This window comes from Amphiura filiformis, chromosome 2 (assembly GCF_039555335.1).
Source record: "Amphiura filiformis chromosome 2, Afil_fr2py, whole genome shotgun sequence".
Lineage (NCBI taxonomy): Eukaryota > Metazoa > Echinodermata > Ophiuroidea > Amphilepidida > Amphiuridae > Amphiura > Amphiura filiformis.
Window position 1 is genome coordinate 81,485,373 of NC_092629.1, and position 22,995 is coordinate 81,508,367.

General features: G+C 35.9%; 3 protein-coding genes across 3 annotated transcripts; 2 read left to right on the top strand and 1 right to left on the bottom strand.

The window, feature by feature from the left end:
* Positions 1-2,676: 2,676 nt before the first annotated feature.
* Positions 2,677-6,048, bottom strand: LOC140146687 (cytochrome P450 2J4-like). Its single transcript, XM_072168560.1, has 3 exons — positions 5,601-6,048; positions 3,314-4,270; positions 2,677-3,068 (listed from the first exon to the last, which is right to left on the bottom strand). The coding sequence occupies exons 1-3, from the start codon at positions 5,953-5,955 to the stop codon at positions 2,887-2,889; spliced, it is 1,494 nt and encodes a 497-aa protein (XP_072024661.1). The 5' UTR covers positions 5,956-6,048; the 3' UTR covers positions 2,677-2,886.
* Positions 6,049-13,721: 7,673 nt separating this feature from the next.
* LOC140146688 (cytochrome P450 2J4-like) lies at positions 13,722-21,288 on the top strand. The gene is made up of 3 exons (XM_072168561.1): positions 13,722-14,152; positions 17,622-18,577; positions 18,802-21,288. The coding sequence occupies exons 1-2, from the start codon at positions 13,798-13,800 to the stop codon at positions 17,831-17,833; spliced, it is 567 nt and encodes a 188-aa protein (XP_072024662.1). The 5' UTR covers positions 13,722-13,797; the 3' UTR covers positions 17,834-18,577; positions 18,802-21,288.
* Positions 17,947-18,919, top strand: LOC140143918 (cytochrome P450 2J4-like). The gene is made up of 2 exons (XM_072165750.1): positions 17,947-18,419; positions 18,802-18,919. Exons 1-2 carry the CDS (start codon positions 17,947-17,949, stop codon positions 18,917-18,919), a joined length of 591 nt encoding a protein of 196 aa, XP_072021851.1.
* Positions 21,289-22,995: the final 1,707 nt, after the last annotated feature.

Genomic DNA, 22,995 nt, shown 5'->3' on the forward strand with positions numbered 1-22,995 from the left:
TTTCTTGTTTGAAAACAGTCAAAATATCCATTTTTTGTGTAAAAATATGCCATATATAAAACATCGTATGTCGCTTATTTTTAGGTCGATTTAACTCGGGTTTTCTGCAATTAATTTATATGACTGTCAAATAAAATTTAGAAACACAAACTGGCCTGGTAGTCTCATACCCAGACAGAACAACCTGTATTTTGTATCAATCCCAAGCGGGATGACGTCACCACGAGGAACTATATGGACGCGACTATTCGGCAAACTAGCGTTGCATGATGGGTAATTTCTGGTTCGGTGAACATGAACAAGACTGCACAGTGTCAACAGTGATGCCAACGCCGCGCCTTAGGCGCACAATTGGGCTACTTGGCGATCACTTGCCGCTACTCAAAAAAGCATGCCGCTACTTGTCTAAAATTGGGCTACTTTTGTCAGTCTCAGGCCGCGGCACTAATTTGATGTAGTTTCCTTTTAAATTAGCCGATTTATAAAGGTTTTGAGTCTTTGAAGGTCCAAATTGAAATTACAATGGGTTTTGTGACCATTTATTGATCGGTCAGTAACTTCCCAGTAAGTACCGGAAGTTTCAAAGTCAAGTGCTTTTCCGCCCAATTGGGTGTTTTGCGTTCTAAATTTGGGTAATCCGCCCAAATATCCGGTATTGGGAGCTTTTTTGGAAGCTTTAAAAATTGGGCTACTTGAGAATCCTTTACCGCGGCCTGGCGAGTCAATGCGCCGCGCCTTGACGCTGAAAAGTTTTGGCAACACTGAGTGTCAACGGCGATCGGCCCTCAATTTGGCGAACGCACGATGTCCACGCTTTGTAGGCTTAACACTACATATACCCAAGTTCCTTATTGGTAATAGGTATCTTGGGGAACTCTGTTGATAGATGTATTACAGTTAAGTTGTAGTAACTCCTCTCTAGTGTAGGAAAGAGGAGACATTGTAACAGTCTCAATCAATAAGGAGACAACAATGGTAGACAATAATATACCAGCCATGAAGAGTACAAGTTTGGTAGGTGTGAAACACAATCAATACTCAGTAGCACAGTACAGAAATACTAGTAGTAGTGTGATGAAATATGATATCCACTATATCAAAATGTCCACAAATATTCCTCATTAGATGAGAAAAATAAGTTATCAAAAACTGGTTCAGAATGATCCTGGAGCTTATCCAAGTAAAATGATGTAAAATACTTGTCAATCCCAGAGCAATAGCAAGAGAAAGTTGATCATTTAATCAGAGCTCATTAATGACAAAATTGGTGGCGTTATTTAGTTACTGGAAATTACTCTTTCAAGTTTTTAATACAAACAACTCCTTTTATTGTTTTATAGAATATGTTTTTAAAATTTCCTTGTTGAATGTTTCACCTATTCCAGCTGTTTTAATGGCAGTATTAATCACCTACCCCTTGCAAATAAAGAAATATGATTTAGGATAAATAGCGCCATCTATAGTAATAAATAATAATGAAGCCAATTCTATATACATCAAACAACGGTGTGCAGAGAGCAAAACACGCGCCAGCTTATAGATCCTTGGGGAACACCAATACCAATTTCCTTAAAATCTGAAAGAGTAGAGTTTATATTTACTACCGCTAAGGTAAGATTAAAACCAATTTATTGCATTACCATCCCACTGTTAGAACTACCTCGTCATAAATTCCGTAATGGCTTATTACAGTCCGGGATTACAGTTATAATCTACACACCCTCATGACCGTAATATTCCACACAGGGAGAGTGAATTGGAAATGGGGTTACCTAAGTGGGTGACTCCATTTGAAATCTACACCCCCCCCCCCCTGCATGTAAAGGTGATATCTTCCATAGCGGGTGTATGGATTTCAACTGGAATAGCTCAATTGAAGCAAGATGACCTGGTCTGGTGTTCATTGATTTGGGCCAAAGGGACAGTGTTTTTTTTATTATTGTCAAGTTTTTATTATTATTTATATATTTTTCGTCCACTACCGTAAAACCCCGTCTTCAAGCATATAGAGTGCTTTTGATGAAAGCTAAATTAATCCAGACGCCATCCATCGACAAAGTTATAATATTATGGAGTTAATTATTGGCATAGTTTTAATTTAGCTTTCATCAAAAACACACTTTATGCTTGTAGACGAGGTTTTACGGTATATGTAAGATTTACTAAGACAACTAAAGGTATTAAAGATACCTAACATACGCTTGCTTTCAGTACCCAGTGCCAATTACTCGGTTAAAATACACATCATTGGCTTAGAAAGATTTTCAACATTGGGAAGGGACTGAAACTTGATTTTGTTTCTTGTGACCCACAGAAGTTAGCACTGTATACTATGAAAAGTATTCCAACCCCCGCACCAAAATCACTGCGAATGAAAGACGTTCTGGAATCACTGCGAATGAAAGACGTTCTTGTTTCACGCATACAATGCAAAAATATTCGAACTTCTGTAGTAAAATATAACAGGCGAAGGCGGCGCTACTTTTCTTGCCCCCATCCCCCAGTTCGCGCCCCCCACTTTTGAGGCAAAACCACCAAAATTACGTAAATTTCCACTTTTTCGATTTAGCTCCCCCTGAAATTCACTTTGCCCCCCCCCCCCGAAAAAAAACAGGTGCAGCTACTTATAACAGGCCTAATGTCAATTGATTGACAACGCAAAATAACCAAACATTCTAAAAACCTAAGAAAATACAAGAATATTGTAAAATAACAAACAAATCACAAAAATTTTCTAAAATAACACAATATTTCAGGAGATATTCAAAAATTACACAGAACTTTAGAAACTATTTTCAAATAACTGGTTTTTAAAGGTTACTTTGCGTTGTCGATCAAGTGACATGGGGCCTTATAGCGCATCATAACTATTGTACATTATACTCTCTATTGTCTTGGAATGGCTGCAGTTTCAAATGGTTTTGGTTGGTAGACAAGACCCGAAATACCTTCCAGTGAAAGTTTGGAAGAATCATTTGGCGCCAGGAATGTGAATTGATGTATCATGTGAGTAAAGAACAAGAAGATTTCCATCTTTGCCAGATTCTCTCCCAAGCAGATCCTTCGCCCTGTTGAACAAAAAAGGAAGAAGAAATAAAAAAGAAGGATAAGAATAAGGAAAATGAGGAGGAGATGGAAGAAGAATAATTCAGGGAAAATTTAAGTTACTTACAAAATGGAAGAGTATGACGGGACATGCACGGTTTACAAGGAAAAGTTAAGTTACTTATCCAATGGAAATACGACGGGACATGCACTTACATGTGCGGCTTACAATAAAAACATAAGTTACTTCTAAAAATAGACGGCTTACCTGTAGAAAATGGTATCAACTCTGGCCGCTGGACAACATTGCCAGAGGAATCAAGAAAGCGTGCTGGGTTGAATTGAAACGGCTCTTTCCACACCTTGGGGTCATGGTGTACGGCCCACAAATTAGGGAATAGGAAGGTGCCTTTTGGAATTGTGTATCCGTCGAGCATGGTAGCTTCTGCCGCACAATGAACCAAGCCAGATGGAACAACTGTTACGATGCGTTGGATTTCCAACAATGTAGCTCCTGTGAAGGGTAGATTTGGAATATCAGAAAGCTGGGGAAGACGATCACGGCCAACTTTGTTGTCGATTTCTTGCTGAACTTGACGCTGGATATCAGGATATTTCATCATGTATAACAAAGCCCATCTAAGCGTCGTTGCAGTAGTTTCGGACCCGGCATTGAAAAGTTGTCCGATAGTGATGTTCAGAGTTCGCTCACTGAGATGTGATGGTTGAAGTTTCTCTTTATTTGCCTCAATTTCAGTCAAGTAGACGTCAATGAAATCTCGTGGATGTTCAGGATCGTGATGTATGCGATGTTCATTGATGATCTTGTTGATGAATTGGGCCAGTCGTTCCCTGTTTTCTAAAAACAATCTGAATAGTTCTGGGCGAACGTACTTCATGATAGGTATAAACAGTAAAAGTCCGCCACTCCCTATAATCTTAACCTGCTGATTTAAATTGGTGAAAAGTTCTATAAAATCTTCATCCGTGTAGTGATATCGTTGACCAAAAATCACCGCACATATCACATTCGATACAGCATTCACGATTAAATATTGAGGATTGAATGGTTGATCTTTGCGTATTTTAATTTCATCCAGGAGAGCTTTGGTTTCCATTGATATCTGCTCTTCGAAGCTTCTCTTTCCAACGCCAAAGCCACGCAAGGTATTAAGTGAAAAGTACCGCTGTTGTTTCCATGATTCACCGCAAGCAGTAGCAACTCCTGTGTAAAGATACATTCACAGATATTTGAGTTTTAATTGTATATGTCATGGTGACTGTATTTAAACATTCCTTAAAGCTATATTATATACGAATTCTGTATTTAATTTGGTTATTCTTTGCCAAATATTTATAAAATATTAGTAGTAACAACTGTCAGAAAGTTTTTTGGTCATTTAAAGCCAACCTTATGAGATAAAATGAAAACCAAATACTAACTAACTTAGACGCTTAACAGTGGTGTTCTATGGGGATTTAAAGTAACAATTATGATTTTAATTCAAGCTTGCTCTGTTGTTCTAAAAAATACAACGAATTTGACTGTATCCACTTAGGTGTAAGTTGGGACAAGTGTAAATATTACAAATATGCCAAAAAATCTTCTTTGGAAAACAATGACCAAAATCATTTTAAAAGATTGTACATTATGGCTTTAAGTTAAGGGTACTGTGTACTCTAATAAATGCATTAATTAAAAGTCCTGTAACTTTTTATTATTATTCATGCAAGATATTATAAAACTGCATACATTTTTATAAGACAAGAAATATATATACATATCAACACAGGTTTGGTGTAAAAATAACAATTTTTGGAGAAAATTACAAAAAAACAGTTTCTTTCTAGACACTTGATACCAAGGAATATATAATTTTATGGATATTGGTCTTTTTGAAAATAATTCACCAAATAAGGATTAGTTCAATACATAAATGTGCGTGTCATCAGCACATGTCATGCTGCAGAGATTGTGAATTTTGATAAAGTCCTCCATACTAGTATTGACAAACATTTCAGGACTCGCAACTGGTTCCCCCCTTCCCGAGTCTTTGGGGTTAATGTCCCAGCAAACACAAAACATTGTTATTGAATAAGTGTCAAAAACGTTTGTCAAAAAATATTTTACAATAACATTTTGACAACATTGTTGTGGCGTAGCCTATGCAGAAGGATAATATTAATATATAATAATAATAATAATAATAATAATAATAATAATAATAATAATAATAATAATAATAATAATAATAATAATAATAATAATAATAATATTACACAGACTTCGAGAGCGCTAAATGAAGAAACAAAGCGCTATGGAAAAGGAAAAATACAAGAGGGAGAAAACATTAGGTAAAAAGATTAGTTTTCGGGTTCTTCTTGAAGGTTTGGACATTGCCAGAGTCACGAATGTGGGAAGGCAAGCCATTCCATATAACAGTAGCAATGATGGAAAATGCTCTGTCACCAGCCAACTTATTACATTATGTGGAAACAAATCATAAACAAAAACGTCTTCGTCACAAGATATAATTAGGAATATGTATTCATACCAGTTTCTATATCGTTCCCCAGTTTATTAATCGGTCTATCATTTAGCAATGGATTCTGAAACGCTTCTTTGATGGCTTCGTATGTATTCAATACAACGACATGATAACCAAATGCATTCAGACTGAAAATATGTCCGTATTTGCGTGCAGTAGCCTCGAACATTCGGTGTGGTTCCATTGGAGACATGTACTTAACAAATACTAAGTACGGCAGTGACCCGAGAATCGGAACACTCCATGGTCCTGGTGGCATGTTGCGTGGTCGTCTCAAGAGCCATGATATAACGAGGAATGTTGCAGAACATAACAGAACTGATCGAAGATTAAAGTAATCAGAGATATATTCCCAAACCATAGTTATGGATTTTATACGAGAACGTTGCGTATACTTTAATAAGGCAGAACAAGTATCGTTGATCGTTGCGCATGAATCTAAAAGTGAAAAAGTATTGCGTTGAGATCAAATGTAATAATGATTTACATGCATGACGAATATACATGTATACAGTCAGCCCGCAGGCCAGGGCCTAAGGCTGCCACATGTATTTCTTGCAATGGCATTATTTTAGACAAGTCAATTTAAGCACCAAAATGGGCGCACCTAGACAAAAACGGAACATCAATGTTATTGCTCGCTAGTGACTCTAAATACCCTCCTGAATAACATATCCAAAAAGGGCAAAAAGGGCATTTTCCAAAATGGCCGCTTATGCAGGCCTCAAATTAAGTTGAGGAAATATGGACACAGGCGTAGAACCCGGGGGGATGGGGGATACCTCCCCCAATCACCCCCCCATGCTGACGTCTGTGTGGCAAAATGTTTTCTACCATAAACTTATTCTGTCGCTAAAAGGTGCTGGATTCACTATACTTCATTTTTTCCAATTCCATCCCCATGATGTCAAAAAGAAATCTACGCCACTGAATATGGATAAAAATCATCTTATTGTATTCTTCTCATTATTAGGATTCAGAAAAAGTTTAGTTTGTCCTATCTCCGATGTATAGTTCTTGAGTTATGGGCATAAAGATCAATTAATTCAAAGCCAATTGAATCATGTTAATCTTGATCTATTTTGTTATGTTACCTGAGATATAGCAAACTATTCTTTGTTTAAAATGTTGTTCGAAGTTGAACAATTTGAGACCACAAAACCAATTGAATCATGTTAATCTTGATCTATTTTGTGATGTTACCTGAGATATAGCAAACTATTCTTTGTTTAAAATGTTGTTCCAAGTTGAACAATTTGAGACCACTTTGTGCGAAATCGGAGCAATTTTCATTTTTTTTTACCCCTATGCATATTGACGGATAATAAAATTTGACATTTGACCTTTATGCCTATAATTCAAGAACTATACATCGGAGATAGGTCAAACTATACTTTTTCTTAATCCTAATCATAAGATCAATACAATTATATGCTTTTTTTAATCCATATTCAGTGGCGTAGATTTCTTTTTGACATGGGGGATGGAATTGGAACAAAATTTATGTTTATGGTAGAAAAATTTTGCCATATGTACGATTTTTTATCCACATTCCTCTAATTTTGAAATTTCAGGCCGGCAATAGCCGCCATTTTGGAAGTATGCAAATTAATATTTTTCCCCTGTGCCCTTTTTTTTCCTTTTTGGATATGTTGTTCAGGAGAGTATATAGAGTCACTAGCAAGCAAAAACACCGGTGTTCCGTTTTCTATCTTGCTCATGTGTAAATTAACTCGTCTATTTATGTAACGAGATACAGGTGTAATCACTTCTTAGGGAGTGTTCAGAAATACTTTAATGGGGGCTGGAAAATATTTTTTTCGTGTTAAAATTTTTGAAACAAGGCAGCACAGTGCGTTATGTGCAGTGTTTTGTGCCTGAATTACTAATGGGCTATTCCAGTTGAAATCCATACCCATATAGAAGCCATAATTACCTTAATCTCCCACACAGGGAGTGTGAATTTCAAATAGGGTTACCTGAATGGGTACATGTACTCCATTTGAAATATAGACTCCCTGAGGCTGTGTGGGAGATTAAGGCCATGTCTTCCATAGAGGGTGTATGGATTTCAACTGGAATAGCCCAACAAAGTTCAATTGGAAACCAACGAGGCGGATAAGGACTGTTTGGTCCAAACAATACAACTCCATTCGTTCAATGGTTGGGTAAATAACACACCGTGCGCCGCTAGTTTGGTTTCGCCAAAAGCAATGATCAGTAGATTCACCTGACTATAAAGAGCACGCCTGTGCGGTGGTTAAATGGCTCGTAAACACATTACCCTACGCCATACATAGATTCTTCTAGCCACATTTTCAGTTCTTGAATTCTAACAATATTTGAAAATCATACTTCGTTTTCAATCATGACAATAAACATGATATATACCTAGTATGTCATACACACTATTATCAGCATAACATAGGATGTAATCTGTAGTAGATAGATAGCATACTCCGTATGTCATCTACACAATTAACAGCAGTAGATAACACACTAGTATGTCATCTACACCATTATGAGCAGTAGTCATCTACACCCTTATCAGCAGTAGATAACACCCTTCGTATGTAATCCAACCCCTATTCAGCAGTAGATAACATACTAGTATGTCATCCACAACCTTATCAGCAGTAGATAACATACTAGTATGTCATCTACACCCTTATCAGCATTAGATAACATAATAGTATGTCATCAATACCCTTATGAGAAGTAGACAACAAACTAGTATATGTCATCTACACCCCTAACAGTATTAGATTGCATACTAATATGTCATGTCATTCACACCCTTATCAGTAGTACATAGCACACTTCGTATGTCATCAACACCCTTATCAGCAGTAGATAACACACTTCGTATGTCATCAACACCATCCTTCAGTGGTAGATAACATACTAGTATGTCATCCACACCCTTATCAGCAGTAGATAACATACTAGTATGGCATCCACACCCTTATCAGCAATAGATATCATACTTAGTATGTCATCCACACCCTTATCAGTAGTAGATAACATACTACATTAGTATGTCATCCACACCCTTACCAGCAATAGATAACACACTTAGTATGTCATCCACACCCTTATCAGCAGTAGATAACATACTAGTATGGCATCCACACCCTTATCAGCAGTAGATAACATACTAGTATGTCATCCACACCCTTATCGGCAGTAGATAACATACTAGTATGCCACCCTTATCTGTAGTAGATAGCGTACTACGCATGTCGACAAAACCCTTATCAGCAATAGATAACATACTAATATGTCACACACTCTTATTAGTAGTAGATAACATACTTCGTTTGTCATCAACACCCATATCAGCAATAGATAACACACTAATATGTCCTCCATACTCTTATCAGTAGTAGATAACATACTAGTATGTCATCCAAAGCCTTATCAGCAATAGATATCATACTTAGTGGACTTTGGAAAACACTTAAAACCGTATTACCTGGTAAAACCAAGAGTGATATCCCTGCTGTTAAAACGCAGGATGGAATTGTTAATGACAAACAACAAGTAGCTGATGCTATGAACAATTTCTTTTCTTCTGTTGGTGAAAAATTAGCAGAAAAGTTTGACAATGTTGATGATAAATATTCTAAGCAAATGTCTACTTTTAAGGGTAATGATTTTAAATTTTCCCCCATAACTGAGGAGCAGGTTTTTAAGTGTCTCAAGTCTCTAGATACAAAGAAAGCAACTAGTTTAGATGGTATTAACAGTCGGCTTCTCAAAGCAGGGGCTGGTCCCCTTATTACACCTTTGACTAAGTTATTCAACAACAGCTTATCCAGTGGGCAGGTCCCTCAAAAATGGAAATTATGCAGAGTCACTCCCTTATTCAAAGAGGGGTCCAGAGACGATGTTAACAACTACCGTCCAATTTCTGTTATTCCTATTGTTATGAAAACTTTTGAACGCCTAATTCATAATCAGTTGTATGCCTTTTTAAGTCAACATAATTTGCTCTCTTCACATCAATCCGGATTCAGACCCAAACATTCCACACTTACCACTTTGATCGATGTTTCAGAATACATCCTCCAGAACATTGATGCTGGCCATTTTGTTGGAGGGGTCTTTATTGACCTAAAAAAGCATTCGATACGGTCAATCATGCCATTCTTATTCAGAAGCTTACATCTTTTGGAATTTTGGGTCTGGAGCTGGATTGGTTTAAATCTTATCTTAGTGATAGAGAGCAGGCAACTAAGATTGGTAATACTATTTCTGCATTCAAATGTGTCAGCTTTGGTGTGCCTCAAGGTACAATTTTGGGCCCACTTCTATTCACGATGTATATCAATGATCTGCCTTTAACTGTGTCCAGTGATACCAAAATCACGCTTTATGCTGACGACACTGCCGTTTTTCGCTCATCAAAAGACATAAATGAGATCAATGTGCATCTTAATGATGATCTTAAACGAATTACATCGTGGATGGAAGTGAACAAATTGACCTTAAATGCTAAAAAAACAAAAGCCATGCTTTTTTGTTCAAGTTATTTTAATGCAAGGGTTGATGAGCTAAGTCTTTACATGAATAGGGAACAACTTGAAAATGTCAATCAATGTAAATACCTGGGAGTCATTTTCGACCAAAATCTAAAATGGGAAGCACAAATTAATCAAACTTGTTTAACAGTTTCGAAATACATTGGTATGTTGTACAGAATCAGGGAATGGCTATCTGCTAACCACATGAATACAATTTATAAAGCTCTTATTCTTCCAAGATTGACTTACTGTGATACCGTATGGGGAAATTGCAATAACACACTTCTGAATAGGATTGAGCGTCTCCAGAACAGGGCTGGGAGGGCCATTCTTAAAGTTCCAGTCAGGACACCATCTTCTTTAATCAGGGAAAAACTTAAATGGAAGCCTCTTAGCAACCTTAGACAAGACCATCTGTGTCTTTTAACTTATAAATGTATTGCTGGTTTTGTTCCAAAGTATATGCAAACAATTTTGACCTCTGTGAAAACCAGTCATTGTCACAATACACGTGTTAGCGCTCATGGCAATATTGCACTTAATTTCAAACCCAGAATTGAAGCTGGTAGACGCTCATTCTTATTCAGAGGGGCTAAGGCCTGGAATTCACTTGATCCTAAACTGAAATCACCTCTCCCAATTAGCACAGCAACTTTCAAAACAATATACAACTCTCAATTTTATGATTCTTAAATTGTAGTCTTTAAATTTGTTTCATATTTTGGCTTCATTCGTTTATTTTGCAAATCAAGATTTGTTTGAGTTATATTTATACTATCATGCTAGGCCTTACTACTATTTTGTGCAATCAGTTTCCATATTGAATTATTTGTATTTGACATTAAATGAATTATTTAGTTTGTATTTGGTGCAATCGATAGTTTTGAATAATATTTTAATATTTAAATGTTTTATAGCTGTGCTGGTTCATAGGTTGGTTTTTGTAGTGCTTTATCTTTTAAGTAGTTTTAATGCTTATTGGGTCCCCCATATTATTTGATCCTTTATTCTATATGCTTTGCCTATGTATGTAGTATTAATAGTATTTTAAACATGTTGTAAAGTTACATTGTAATTTAATTTATTTTGTAAGCATTGTATTTATCTAAATTTGCAATATTATCGTGTATTTGAATGTATGTAATATTTTTAAAACCTTAATAATTATGTTATGTAAATGTTGTATTGATCCTGGGCCTCAAGGAAGAACAGATGATTAATTGTGTTTTCAACTGATTGAGTGTCCCAGGTTAAAGAAGAAATAAAACAAACAAACAAACAAACAAACAAAGTATGTCATCCACACCCTCATCAGTAGTAGATAGGAAACTTCGTATGTCATCAAAACCCTTATCAGCAGTAGCTAACGTATTATATCATCCACGCCCTGATCAGCAGTAGATAATGTACATAGTATAAATATAATAAATAAATGTTTAAAATGATTTATAGTGCACTTCATCTTGGTCAGGTACCAACACACTTACAACTTACCCCACCAGTTAACGTCAATTAAGTCACCGGTCTTCTGTGTTCCAAATTCTGTCAGGATCTTATTCAGAATTTTCCGCAGAATTAAAATATTTATTTCTTAAGCGCCAAAATCGCCTTTTTTTAAAGGAAAATCCGCGAAATTAGTGTTTTGATCATTTTATCATTGGTAGGCTATTGATGTCTTTTTGATGTCAAATTAAAGTAACTATTATAGTGAATTAAAAATGCTCTCTTTACCAAAACCTCCATTTTAATAGGATAATTCTAAAATCAGTATTTTAACCATTTCATCCCCAGGTAACTGTTGCTGACAATCAATTTGTAATATGTTGCATTATGAAGTACTTTTTTTTTGGAAGAAAATTGGGAAAAGGTTTTTTTTTTATTATTTTTATTTCTGGTTTTTCAAATGTTTGAATTTATTTTTAACGCGAACAAAACTTTGTACAAAATATTACCCTTTTCAGACTGTAAAATACATTTTTAACCAATATCCGTCTTTTTTATACGAAAGTCTAAAAAATATTTTAACCACGAAATAAATATTTTTCAGCAACATAATTGATATACTTTTAGTGTCAGATTAAATCAGATTGTAATTTTGTACACTGTAATTTTGTTTATCAATGCTTTCATGGGATATGAATATAAAACTTGGGCTTAAAATCACACGAACATTCAATTTATACCAGATTCTGCTAAATATAGAAGGAAATATCTATTTTATCTAACTACACCAAGTTAAACGTCCATTATACTTGAGAATAATTTCACAAGAGCAAAATAAAAAATCACGGGTTTTACTGTAGAAACCATTAGCGAGCTTCTCCTACACCCCACCCCAAAGATTGACATTGGTGGTAGCCTTACCCCAAGGTAAGGTGGTGGCTTATTATTTAAAAGATTGTTAGGGTTTTTTCTCACCTTTGCATTTCACTATTTTTATGACAAAATATATGATAATAATCAGAAGAAAGTTGTCTCCTATAGACAAGAGCTGAATATTTATTGGGGTGTGTCTAGAGATGGTGTAAAATAATTGTTTGATAGAAAATGTGCTTTCCATGAGTTTACATTATGACGCTCATAATGTAGTGAATAGCCTAAAATGGCGGATTTAAGGCGAATGAATAAGAGTTTTGTGGGGGTAAAATTTCTGAATTTGAGCAATATTAATTGGATATTATTAAATTTATTGAGGTTTTAAGGTGATATTTACTGAATCTAAATACCAGCGGTGTTCGTCAGAACTGAAATGCACTTGTAATCTTGGCTCTTAAAGTGGTACGCACTCAGAAAGTTTGAATGGCCCCCTGGGGCCAAATGTTATATACTTACTGCACATAAAGAAACATTGTGAGTTCATTGGACAACCAGAAATCCGCGCAGTTGTTTTCGTATCGCAAGTTTGTAACATTTGACCCCACAGGGTCATAAAAACTTTCTGAGTACGTATCACTTTTAAGACCAAGATTTTAAGCTCCTCCCATTTTCAACAAATTGGTACATTGCAAGTGTATTTCAGCTGTGACGAATGCAACTTAACGAAATATTACCTCAAACAATGTTGTATAAAGTTGTGTCTCCAACAAAGCTCAAATTCAGCATCCCTTAATCCGCCATTTTAGTCAAATTCACTACATTAGGAGGACTATAATTTAAAGTCATGGAAAGCATATTTTCTATTAAACAATTATTTTACACCATCTCCCGACACACCGCAAGTAATATTTAGCCCATGCGTTTTATGCAGACACATTCCAGACCAGTCGAGAAATATTTCGAAAAAATATTCCATACTAAATGTCAAGTCTGTATAATGAGTATGATTTTGTCCCCAGAAGTCAAACTCTCATTTTGATGGGGTGGTATGTGGGTGTGTGGGTGCATGGGTGTGCATTTGAGGCGGGGCAGGGGTTATCAACCTTTAATAGACAGAATAATTGGGGGTCCATGTTTTAAGGGACCTCTCTAAGAATTGATTACACGTCTATTTCGTTACATAAATAATGCCATTGCAAGAGATACACGTGACAGCCTTTGACCTTGGCCTTTCGGCTGGTTTAATACATGTATATCCGTTATGTATATCCGTTATACATGTATACCCATTATTGCATTTGGAGCTCAACGCAATACTTTTTCACTTTTAGATTCATGCGCAACGATCGCCAATAATAACTATGGTTTGGGAATATATCTCTGATTACTTTAATCTGCGTTCAGTTCTCTTATGTTCTGCAACATTCCTCATTATATCATGGCTCTTGAGACGACCATCCAACATGCCACCAGGACCATGGAGTGTTCCAATACTCGGGTCACTGCCGTACCTTGTACGTGCTAAGTACATGTCTCCAATGGAACCACACCGATTGTTCGTGGCTATTGCACGCAAATACGGAAATATTTTTAGCCTGAATGTATTTGGGTATAATGCTGTTGTGCTGAATACACACGAAGCCATCAAAGAAGCATTTCAGAATCCATTGCTAAATGACAGACCGAGTAATAAACTGGGAGACGATATAGAACCTGGTAAGAATACATCATTCATAATTTATATCTTGTGACGATGGCGTTTTTGTTTTTTGATGATTTGTTTCCACATATTGTCTGTGATACCACAGGTTGCCTGGTGTACGTAAGAGCATTTTTTTCCTGTTTTATGGAATGGCTTGCCTTCCCACATTCGTGACTCTGCCAATGTCCAAACATCCAAGAAGAATCTGAAAACCCGAAATAAACGTTTTATGTTAAATGTTTTGTGTTTGCTGGGGTTATACTCGGGACCACGGTTGTTTGATGTATATAGAATTGGCTTCATTATTAACTAAATGCAAACTATAGATGGCGCTATTTATCCTAACTCATATTTGCAAGGGTTTGGTGATTAATACTGCCATTGAAACAGTTGGAATAGGTGAAACAAGCAACAAGGATATTTTATAAACATATTTTATCAAAACAATAAAAGGAATTATTTGTATTAAAAGCTTTAAAGAGTAATTTCCAGTAACTAAATAGCGCCATCAATTTTGTTATTAATAGATACATTTTATATCCGAAAAAGCTTTAAAAATACTATAAAAGTGAATAATCTTGTAAAAGAGGGGAAATTAAAGTTGAGGCTGACTCAAAAGCATCTGTATACATTAGCATGATATCACTTTTAGCGGTTTAAGCCTAAACTTTGGTTGTACATGATGTTTTGTTTGAAAAACTAATAAATGATCCCATCAAACAACCGTGGGACGGGGGCGTACCAGTTGCGGGTCCTGAAATTGTCGATATGGAGGACGTTTATCAAACAATCTCTGCAGTATGACATGTGCTGATGACACGCAAATTTACGTATTAAACTAACCTTTAATTGGTAAATCATTTTCAAAAAGACCAATATCCACAAAATTATTAATTCCTTGGAATCGAGTATCTAGAAAGATTTTGTTTTATATTTTTACACCAAATCTGTGTTGATATGTAGATTTCTTGTCTAATTTACTTTCTAAAAATGTTTGCATTTATATTAGGGGGTGGAATTAGCACCAACTTTTTTTCTGCACCTTTTGAAATCAAATAATTCTAACCCCCCTGTACATCCCCCCTGAACATTTGAAATTAAGGTTGCCGAATTCGGAAGACTTGCCCTGTACAAAGGTATAGGGAATTTGTGACCTTCGGGACAACATTGTTCAAATACAATTTATTACCACAAATGTGGTAATTTAAGGGTCTATAATTGTTTGGCAGACATAAAAACATATTGTATGATATTTTGCATATATAGTCAGTCAACAGGGGGGTACTGGGGCACATACCCCAGTATGTATAGTATGACTCACTAAAGTCAAAGTTTCTCTGTTTTATATTGTATTTGTAACTAATCTACTTGTTAAGTAGAACATCAACAGCAGCATTACAATCACAAGTGCTTGCTTCAGCCTTTGATGTAACATTGTTCACATAAACCTTCAAGTTGTTGGCATGGGTGATTAATGGCAGGTTCTTGAAATCATTTTTCAGTCTAAAATGTCACTACTTTTTGGTATTGACAGAGCTAGGTGCTGGTCTACCCGGGGGGAGTGGGACTCCGACTTTGGAGGTGACGCGTATGTATGGCTGTTAACCCCCCTTTTCACCCTTGTCACCCAAAGACCCCATATTTCTTATGAGTGCATGCTCTGTCACCCAAAGACCCCATAATTCCTTTCGATCTGTCACCCAAAGACCCTTAAATTTCCATTTGAACAGCAACACGTCATCTATCAATGATTTTGTTACTTCTTTGGAAATAACAAGCCATTTGAAGACATTTAGAACTTCAAAAAATCCATTTTCAAGGCTTCTTTTGGCTCTCACCCAACGACCCCATTTTAAAAAGGTCATTATTATCACCCAACGCCTCCCTAATTTAGATTGAAATGGTCCGTCTCTCACCCAATGACCCCATATTTTGTAAATTTTGCTCTCACCGAATCCCATAAAACACACTCTCACCCAATGACCCCATATTTTTGATATTTTGCTCTCACCGAATGCCACTTGGTGCGAAAGTCCCAGCCCTACACTTATATCCATTCATAGATAGTGAAGGAGACTTCACTATCTATGATACATAGATTCAAATTGAAGTGCCCCGCAGGGGGGTCTACCTCATCTGCATCATTGTGAAAGGCCCACCTAGATCTTTCAGTTTCTGAAGATCCTTATTTTTTCCTCTATCCACCCTATTTGCGATTTCTTTGACAGTTAGACCTTCCTTCGTAAGCGCTTCCTGTTTCAGATTCCAGTCATAAATAAGGATCTTCAGAAACTGAAAGATCTCGGTGGGCCTTTCACAACTGCAGATGAGGTAGACCAGAACCTAGATAGTGAAATAGAAGAAGAGGAAAAGGTGTCAAGACTTTATCTTGAAGTACGGTATGCCCGGATACTGCTCTGAATACCAAAAAGTAGACATAAGTAGACTGAAAACGGATTACAAGAACCTACCCTTAATCACCTTTGCCAACAACTTGAAGGTTTATCTGAACAATATATGTTACATCAATGGCTGAAGCAAGCATTTCATTGGTGATTTTAATGCTGCTGTTGATGTTCTACTTACCAAGTAGGTTAGTTACAATATAAAACAGAGAAACCTTGACTAAAATGAGTACTTAACTCAATGAACTGAGTGCTGTGTGAATGAATACATGCTGGGGTATGTGCCCCCATCTGTTGACTGAATATTAAATGCAAAATATCATACAATATATGTTTTTATGTATGCCAAACAATTATAGACTCTTAAATTACCACATTTGTGGAAATAAATTGTATTCGAACAATGTTATCCCGAAGGTCATAAATTCCCTACACTTTTGTACAGTGCAAGTCTTCCGAATTCGGCAACCTTTTCTTTTTGATAATTTATTATCTAGGGTCTGTACATATTTTAAGCACTGCAGAAAAATAATACCTGTTATTTTGTAAAATAATTCCACCCCCTATTTATATAATATCTTGCATGAATAATTAAAAAGTTACAGCACTTTTAATAAATGCATTTATTAGAGTACACAGTCACAACTTATAGCCATAATGTACAATCTTTTAAAATGATCATTGTTTTCAAAACAAGATTTTTTGGGCATATTTGTAATATTTTCACATGTCCCAACTTACACGTAATTGGATTCAGCCAAATTTGAATTTTTAGAGCAACAGAGCAAGTTTAAATTAAAGTCATAATTATGACTTTAAATTCACCACAGAACACCACAGTTAAGCGGCTAAGTTAGTTAGTGAGATTTCATTCATTTTTCTCATAGGTTTGGCTTCAAATGACCAGAAAACTTTCCTGATAGTTGTTACTACTAATATTTTATAAATATTTTGCAAAGAATAACCAAATTAAAGTTTAGCCGAATTCGTATATTAAAGCTTTAAGTAATGTTTAAATACAGCCACCATGACATTATACAATTACAACTCAAAAATCTGTCAATGTTTCTTTACACAGGAGTTGCTTCTGCTTGCGGTGAATCATGGAAGCAACAGCGGCACTTTTCGCTGAGTACCTTGCGTGGCTTTGGCGTTGGAAAGAGAAGCTTCGAAGAGCAGATATCATTGGAAACCAAAGCTCTCCTGGATGAAATTAAAATACGCCAAGATCAACCATTCGATCCGCAATATTTAATCGTAAATGCTGTATCGAATGTGATATGCGCGTGATTTTTGGTCAACGCTATCACTACACGGATGAAGATTTTAAGGAACTTCTCTCCAATTTAAATCAGCAAGTAAATATTATAGGGAGTGGCGGACTCTTACTGTTTATACCTATCATGAAGTACGTTCGCCCAGAACTATTCAGATTGTTTTTAGAAAACAGGGAACGACTGGCCCAATTCATCAACAAGGTCATCAATGAACATCGCATACATCACGATCCTGAACATCCACGAGATTTCATTGACGTCTACTTGACTGAAATTGAGGCATATAAAGAGAAACTTCAACCATCACATCTCAGTGAGCGAACTCTGAACACCACTATCGTACAACTTTTCAGTGCCGGGTCCGAAACTACTGCAACGACGCTTCGATGGGCTTTGTTATACATGATGAAATATCCTGATGTCCAGCGTCAAGTTCAGCAAGAAATCGACAACAAAGTTGGCCGTGATCGTCTTCCCCAGCTTTCTGATATTCCAAATCTACCTTTCACAGGAGCTACATTGTTGGAAATTCAACGCATCGTAACAGTTGTTCCATCTGGCGTGGTTCATTGTGCGGCAGAAGCTACCATGCTCAACGGGTACACTATTCCAAAAGGCACCTTCCTATTTTCTAATTTGTGAGCCGTACACCATGACCCCAAGGTGTGGAAAGAGCCGTTCCAATTCAACCCAGCACGCTTTCTTGATCCATCTGGCAATGTTGTCCAGCGGCCTGAATTGATACCATTTTCTACGGGTAAGCAGTCCATTTCTATAAGTAACTTACATTTTTGTTGTAAGCCGCACATCGTGTATGTATGCGCCTGTCGTATTTCCATTTTATAGGCAACTTAAATTTTCCTTGAATTCCTCTTCCTTTTCTTCCTCCTCTTCCTCCTTCCTTATTCTTCTTCATTCTTCTTCTCCGTTTTTCTTCTTTGTTTCTTATTACTTCTTTCTTCTTCACTTTTTCTTTAACAGGGCGAAGAATCTGCCTGGGAGAGAATTTGGCGAAGATGGAAATCTTCTTGTTCTTTACTCACATGATACATCAGTTCACATTCATGGCGCCAAACGATTCTTCCAAGCTTTCATTTGAAGGTATTTCGGGTCTTGTCTACCAACCAAAACCATTTGAAGCTGTTGTCATTCCAAGACAATAGAGGAAACAGTGAGATTTACAATAATTATGATGCGTTATTATGTACTATAGATGTTCAAATATTTTTGCCATGTAACAAGAACATCCCAAAATGTATATTACATGTATTAAGGTATTAAACATAATAATGTGTGGGGGTGTGTGGGGGTTGGTGTGTGTGTGTGGTTCTAACCATGCTAACTACGTAATTGGGTTATACGACCCCTTTATCAGAACTCTTGGTTCTAAACGCAAGCGTATGTTAGTATTTTAAATAAATGTTATTGTCTTGGTAAATCATAATTTAGTCATGTTGGTGGACGAAAAAAATTGCGATTTAATATTAATAGATAAAATTTGACATTTAAACGAAAGTTTGTCAGACGCCATCCAAAAACTACAATCATGTAGTCACTGACACTACAATCATGCAAATCATGTTAAAGAGGCCAATTGTGGCAGAGACGTAGTAAATATAGAGCTGATCATTTTAGGCTATGGATGCATTGTATTAGCTCCCCATTTAATGGCAAAAGGTAATTAAACTTACACAGTGGGTCAAGTTCAAACACCACACCATCGTAATTTTCTGGCAATAAGGTTTCAGAATCTATGAAGTACGTTATGAATTTATTTTATGGGGAAAAGAGTAACATTGTGAATTCATAGGGCAAAATTAAATTTGCTCTGATTTTGATGAAAATAGTCTCAAATTGGTATCTCATTGGTATAACCCCGGCTAAAAACTAATCGCTGTAGCTCAGTGATTATGTATGAGTTAATTAATTAATTGTGTGACCAACTATATACTTACACGCTAGATAGGCCTACATGTATGGCGGTGTATATAATAAAATCTCTATTCCTTGAAAATATTTCGTTGTATTTTTTTTAATAAACCATATTTTGAGGCTTGCACATGAATATGTGTGTTGAAAGAGTGTGACAACCTTAACTCTGCGTATTGAACCGCTTGTTTGTGTCTTGAAAACAAAAACGGACCAAAATAAAATCGAGTTAAAAACGTTGAACAGGGTATAAGCATGCCCAGATCGTTATTTCAGCAGCGGAGCATGCGTGGAATAGAAACGTTACGTATCAACCGTACACAGGTGGTGTTCTGAACGTGAAGATACAGTTGGAGTGTTATACTTTGCCTGAAGTGCTCGGCCTTTATCTCGAAACCATAAAATCACGACGGAACAAATTCGCTATACCGTGTTGTTGATTCGCCCTACTATCATGGCAATTTCTGATACCACCAAGATATAGGGATGATGACGCTTTGTGGTGCATATGTCTAGTTTTTGGCAGAATTTAACACTAGTTTCTGGGTCTGACTGTGGTAAACACTTACTATTAAACTTCTGTGTAAATGGGACGTCTTTGAACTTCAACAACTTTTGGACTTCAAGGGAAGCAACATTATTCTGCAAAAATGACGAAAATGAAAAAGCAGTTATTAAAAATGACATTAATTATCTCCAAAATGAAATGGATAAAAATATAATGACAGGTCACGTGTGGAAGCTGGTAATCAGTACGATGATAACTGATGTAAATCAGGTCGAGGGTTGACATGCATTTGTATGAAAAAGAAAATCTACCATCTTATCCAAACTGCCGTGTTAATCCAATGCACATTTTGCTTCGCCGGGCCGCCCTGACTTGGTTGCGTTTGGAAGAGGGGTGCCACCAAACCGTAATAGGTACAAATAGTACTTTCTGTCAAAGTATTGTTTATTTTCTACATGTCAATCTTTAAATTATTAGCATAGTCCTTATAATAACGGTGGACCGCCTAGATGAGTAAATGATAGCAAACCAGTGAAAAATCCCCAAAACTCTTCAAGTGGAGCTCCGCCCGTACATGTCAATAGCATCATTATCGATTGGATTAGTCGACCGTAGCGGTTAATTCGATCGCTCATTGGATTAATATTATCACGTGGTAAGAAATGTGCATTGGACAATCGATTACTATAATGGTTTAGTACTGCATATTTCGGTTTAATCTTCGCTAAGCGGGTTTATGGCTGAAAAGGTCACGGTGAATTTGCCGTGGACAAAACTGCACTATGACTTTTAATCAATGCATTTAGAGTACAGAGTCCACTTAACTTAAAGAAATAATGTGCAATCTTTTAAAATAATTTTGGTCACTTTTTCAAAACATGATATTTGGCATATTTGTAATATTTACACATGTCCCAACTTACACCTAATTGGATTCAGCCAAATTCTTTGTATTTTTAGAACAACTGAGCAAGTTTGAATTAAAACATAATTGTAACTTTAAATCCCCATAGAACACCACAATTAAGCGGCTAAGTTAGTGAGTTTTCTTTTATTTTATCTCATATGTTTGGATAAGAATTATCAGAAAACTTTCCTGATAGTTGTTACTACTAAATATTTTATAAATATTTGGCAAAGAATAATAATAAAGAATAATTAAAGACCGAATTCGTATATTAAGGCTTTAAGAAATGTTTAAATACAATCACCATGACATATACAAGTAAACAATTGTAATAAACTTGCTCACCAATCAGTAAAGCATATTATAATCATGTGATGGCTGGTAGCCAACTGCAACCATGCTTAGAAAAAAGTCCCGGCAGCCATTGTCTCGAGGGTATGAGATATCACGCAAATCTCCTTCTGTTCAACTTGACAGACTTTGGAACTTATTGAATCAGTTATCAGCATGACGATAAAGACCATAACAAATGCCTCTGTTTGGGATGACTCCGCACTATCTCCCTCGTTCAGTGGCTGAATACTTATATATATAGCACCTTCGCTATAACTTCAATGATGATTCAAGTGTTCAACTTTGTGACACTCAAATGCTGTACTCCTCACACAGCTCACATGCTTCATAATAATCAAGTATCTGTCCAGTAAACCTGTTCACATTTGTTTTTATAGTTTTATAGGAGCAAAACCCCACATCTATTTATAGACCATTCTGTTACATTCGGCTTATTTTAATGGAGTTTTACAAAGTACATTATGCAATGTACTAAGATGAGCAAACTGGGAATTCCCCATATGCTATTAGTAATTCTGATTGAGTTTGTTTACTTCAACCAAAGGGGTCTCCCCCAAAACATGACATAACACAAAAACTCTTGCAAGGGGCTTTCCCAGGTACATTGTATCATATCTCTCATGACATAGCTTTAAATTGTAAACAAAGATAAATAAATAATCAAATTATATTACTCGGGGAAACATCACACTAGTCATACATCAAGGTTGTTTGAGGGGATCATTTATTAACAAAACATCGTGTACAACCAAATTTTAGTCTTAAACAGCTGAAAGTGATATTATTCTAATGTATAAATATGCTTTCGAGTCATTCTCAACTTTAATTTCCCCTCTTTTACAAAATGATTAACTTTTATAGTATTTTTAAAGCTTTTTCGGATATAAAATGTATCTATTAATGACAAAATTGGTGGCGCTATTTAGTTACTGGAAATTACTCTTTCAAGTTTTTAATACAAATAATTCTTTTTTATTTTTTGATAAAATATGTTTATAAATTTCCTTATTCCTTGTTTCACCTATTCCAGCTGTTTTAATCACCTACCCCTTGCAAATAAAGAAATATGATTTAGGATAAATAGCGCCACCTATAGTTTGCATTTAGTTAATAATGAAGCCAATATCTATATACATCAAACAACATGACTTGATCGTTTTAAGAGTGTATGATTATGTAAAAGTGTTATGTGTCTTTGTTAGTTTACAAATCACAATCATTAATGGAAAAGAAACCCCAATATAATGCTGTACACGGATATATGTTCAATATATATAATTACAAGCTGAAATAACTCTGAAATAACCAAAACAAGCATAAAAAGGTAAATATAGGAGACACCAAACTATAACAAATTTCACAATGATGTTTAGTCAATTTTGTCATCAACATACATAGTTAGTTGTCGTGAAATTGACATGTCTTTCGATTTAAATAACCAAAACATTTCTGGGGACGATAAAACAACACTGCATCA

Coding starts and splice junctions, on each gene's coding strand:
- LOC140146687 (XM_072168560.1), bottom strand. CDS start 5,955: ATGGTTTGGGAATATATCTCTGATTACTTTAATCTTCGATCAGTTCTG. Junction 4,271..5,600: donor GGGGAACGATATAGAAACTG/GTATGAATACAT, acceptor ATCTTTACACAG/GAGTTGCTACTGCTTGCGGT. Junction 3,069..3,313: donor GTTGATACCATTTTCTACAG/GTAAGCCGTCTA, acceptor TTTGTTCAACAG/GGCGAAGGATCTGCTTGGGA.
- LOC140146688 (XM_072168561.1), top strand. CDS start 13,798: ATGGTTTGGGAATATATCTCTGATTACTTTAATCTGCGTTCAGTTCTC. Junction 14,153..17,621: donor GGGAGACGATATAGAACCTG/GTAAGAATACAT, acceptor TTCTTTACACAG/GAGTTGCTTCTGCTTGCGGT.
- LOC140143918 (XM_072165750.1), top strand. CDS start 17,947: ATGAAGTACGTTCGCCCAGAACTATTCAGATTGTTTTTAGAAAACAGG. Junction 18,420..18,801: donor GAAGCTACCATGCTCAACGG/GTACACTATTCC, acceptor TTTCTTTAACAG/GGCGAAGAATCTGCCTGGGA.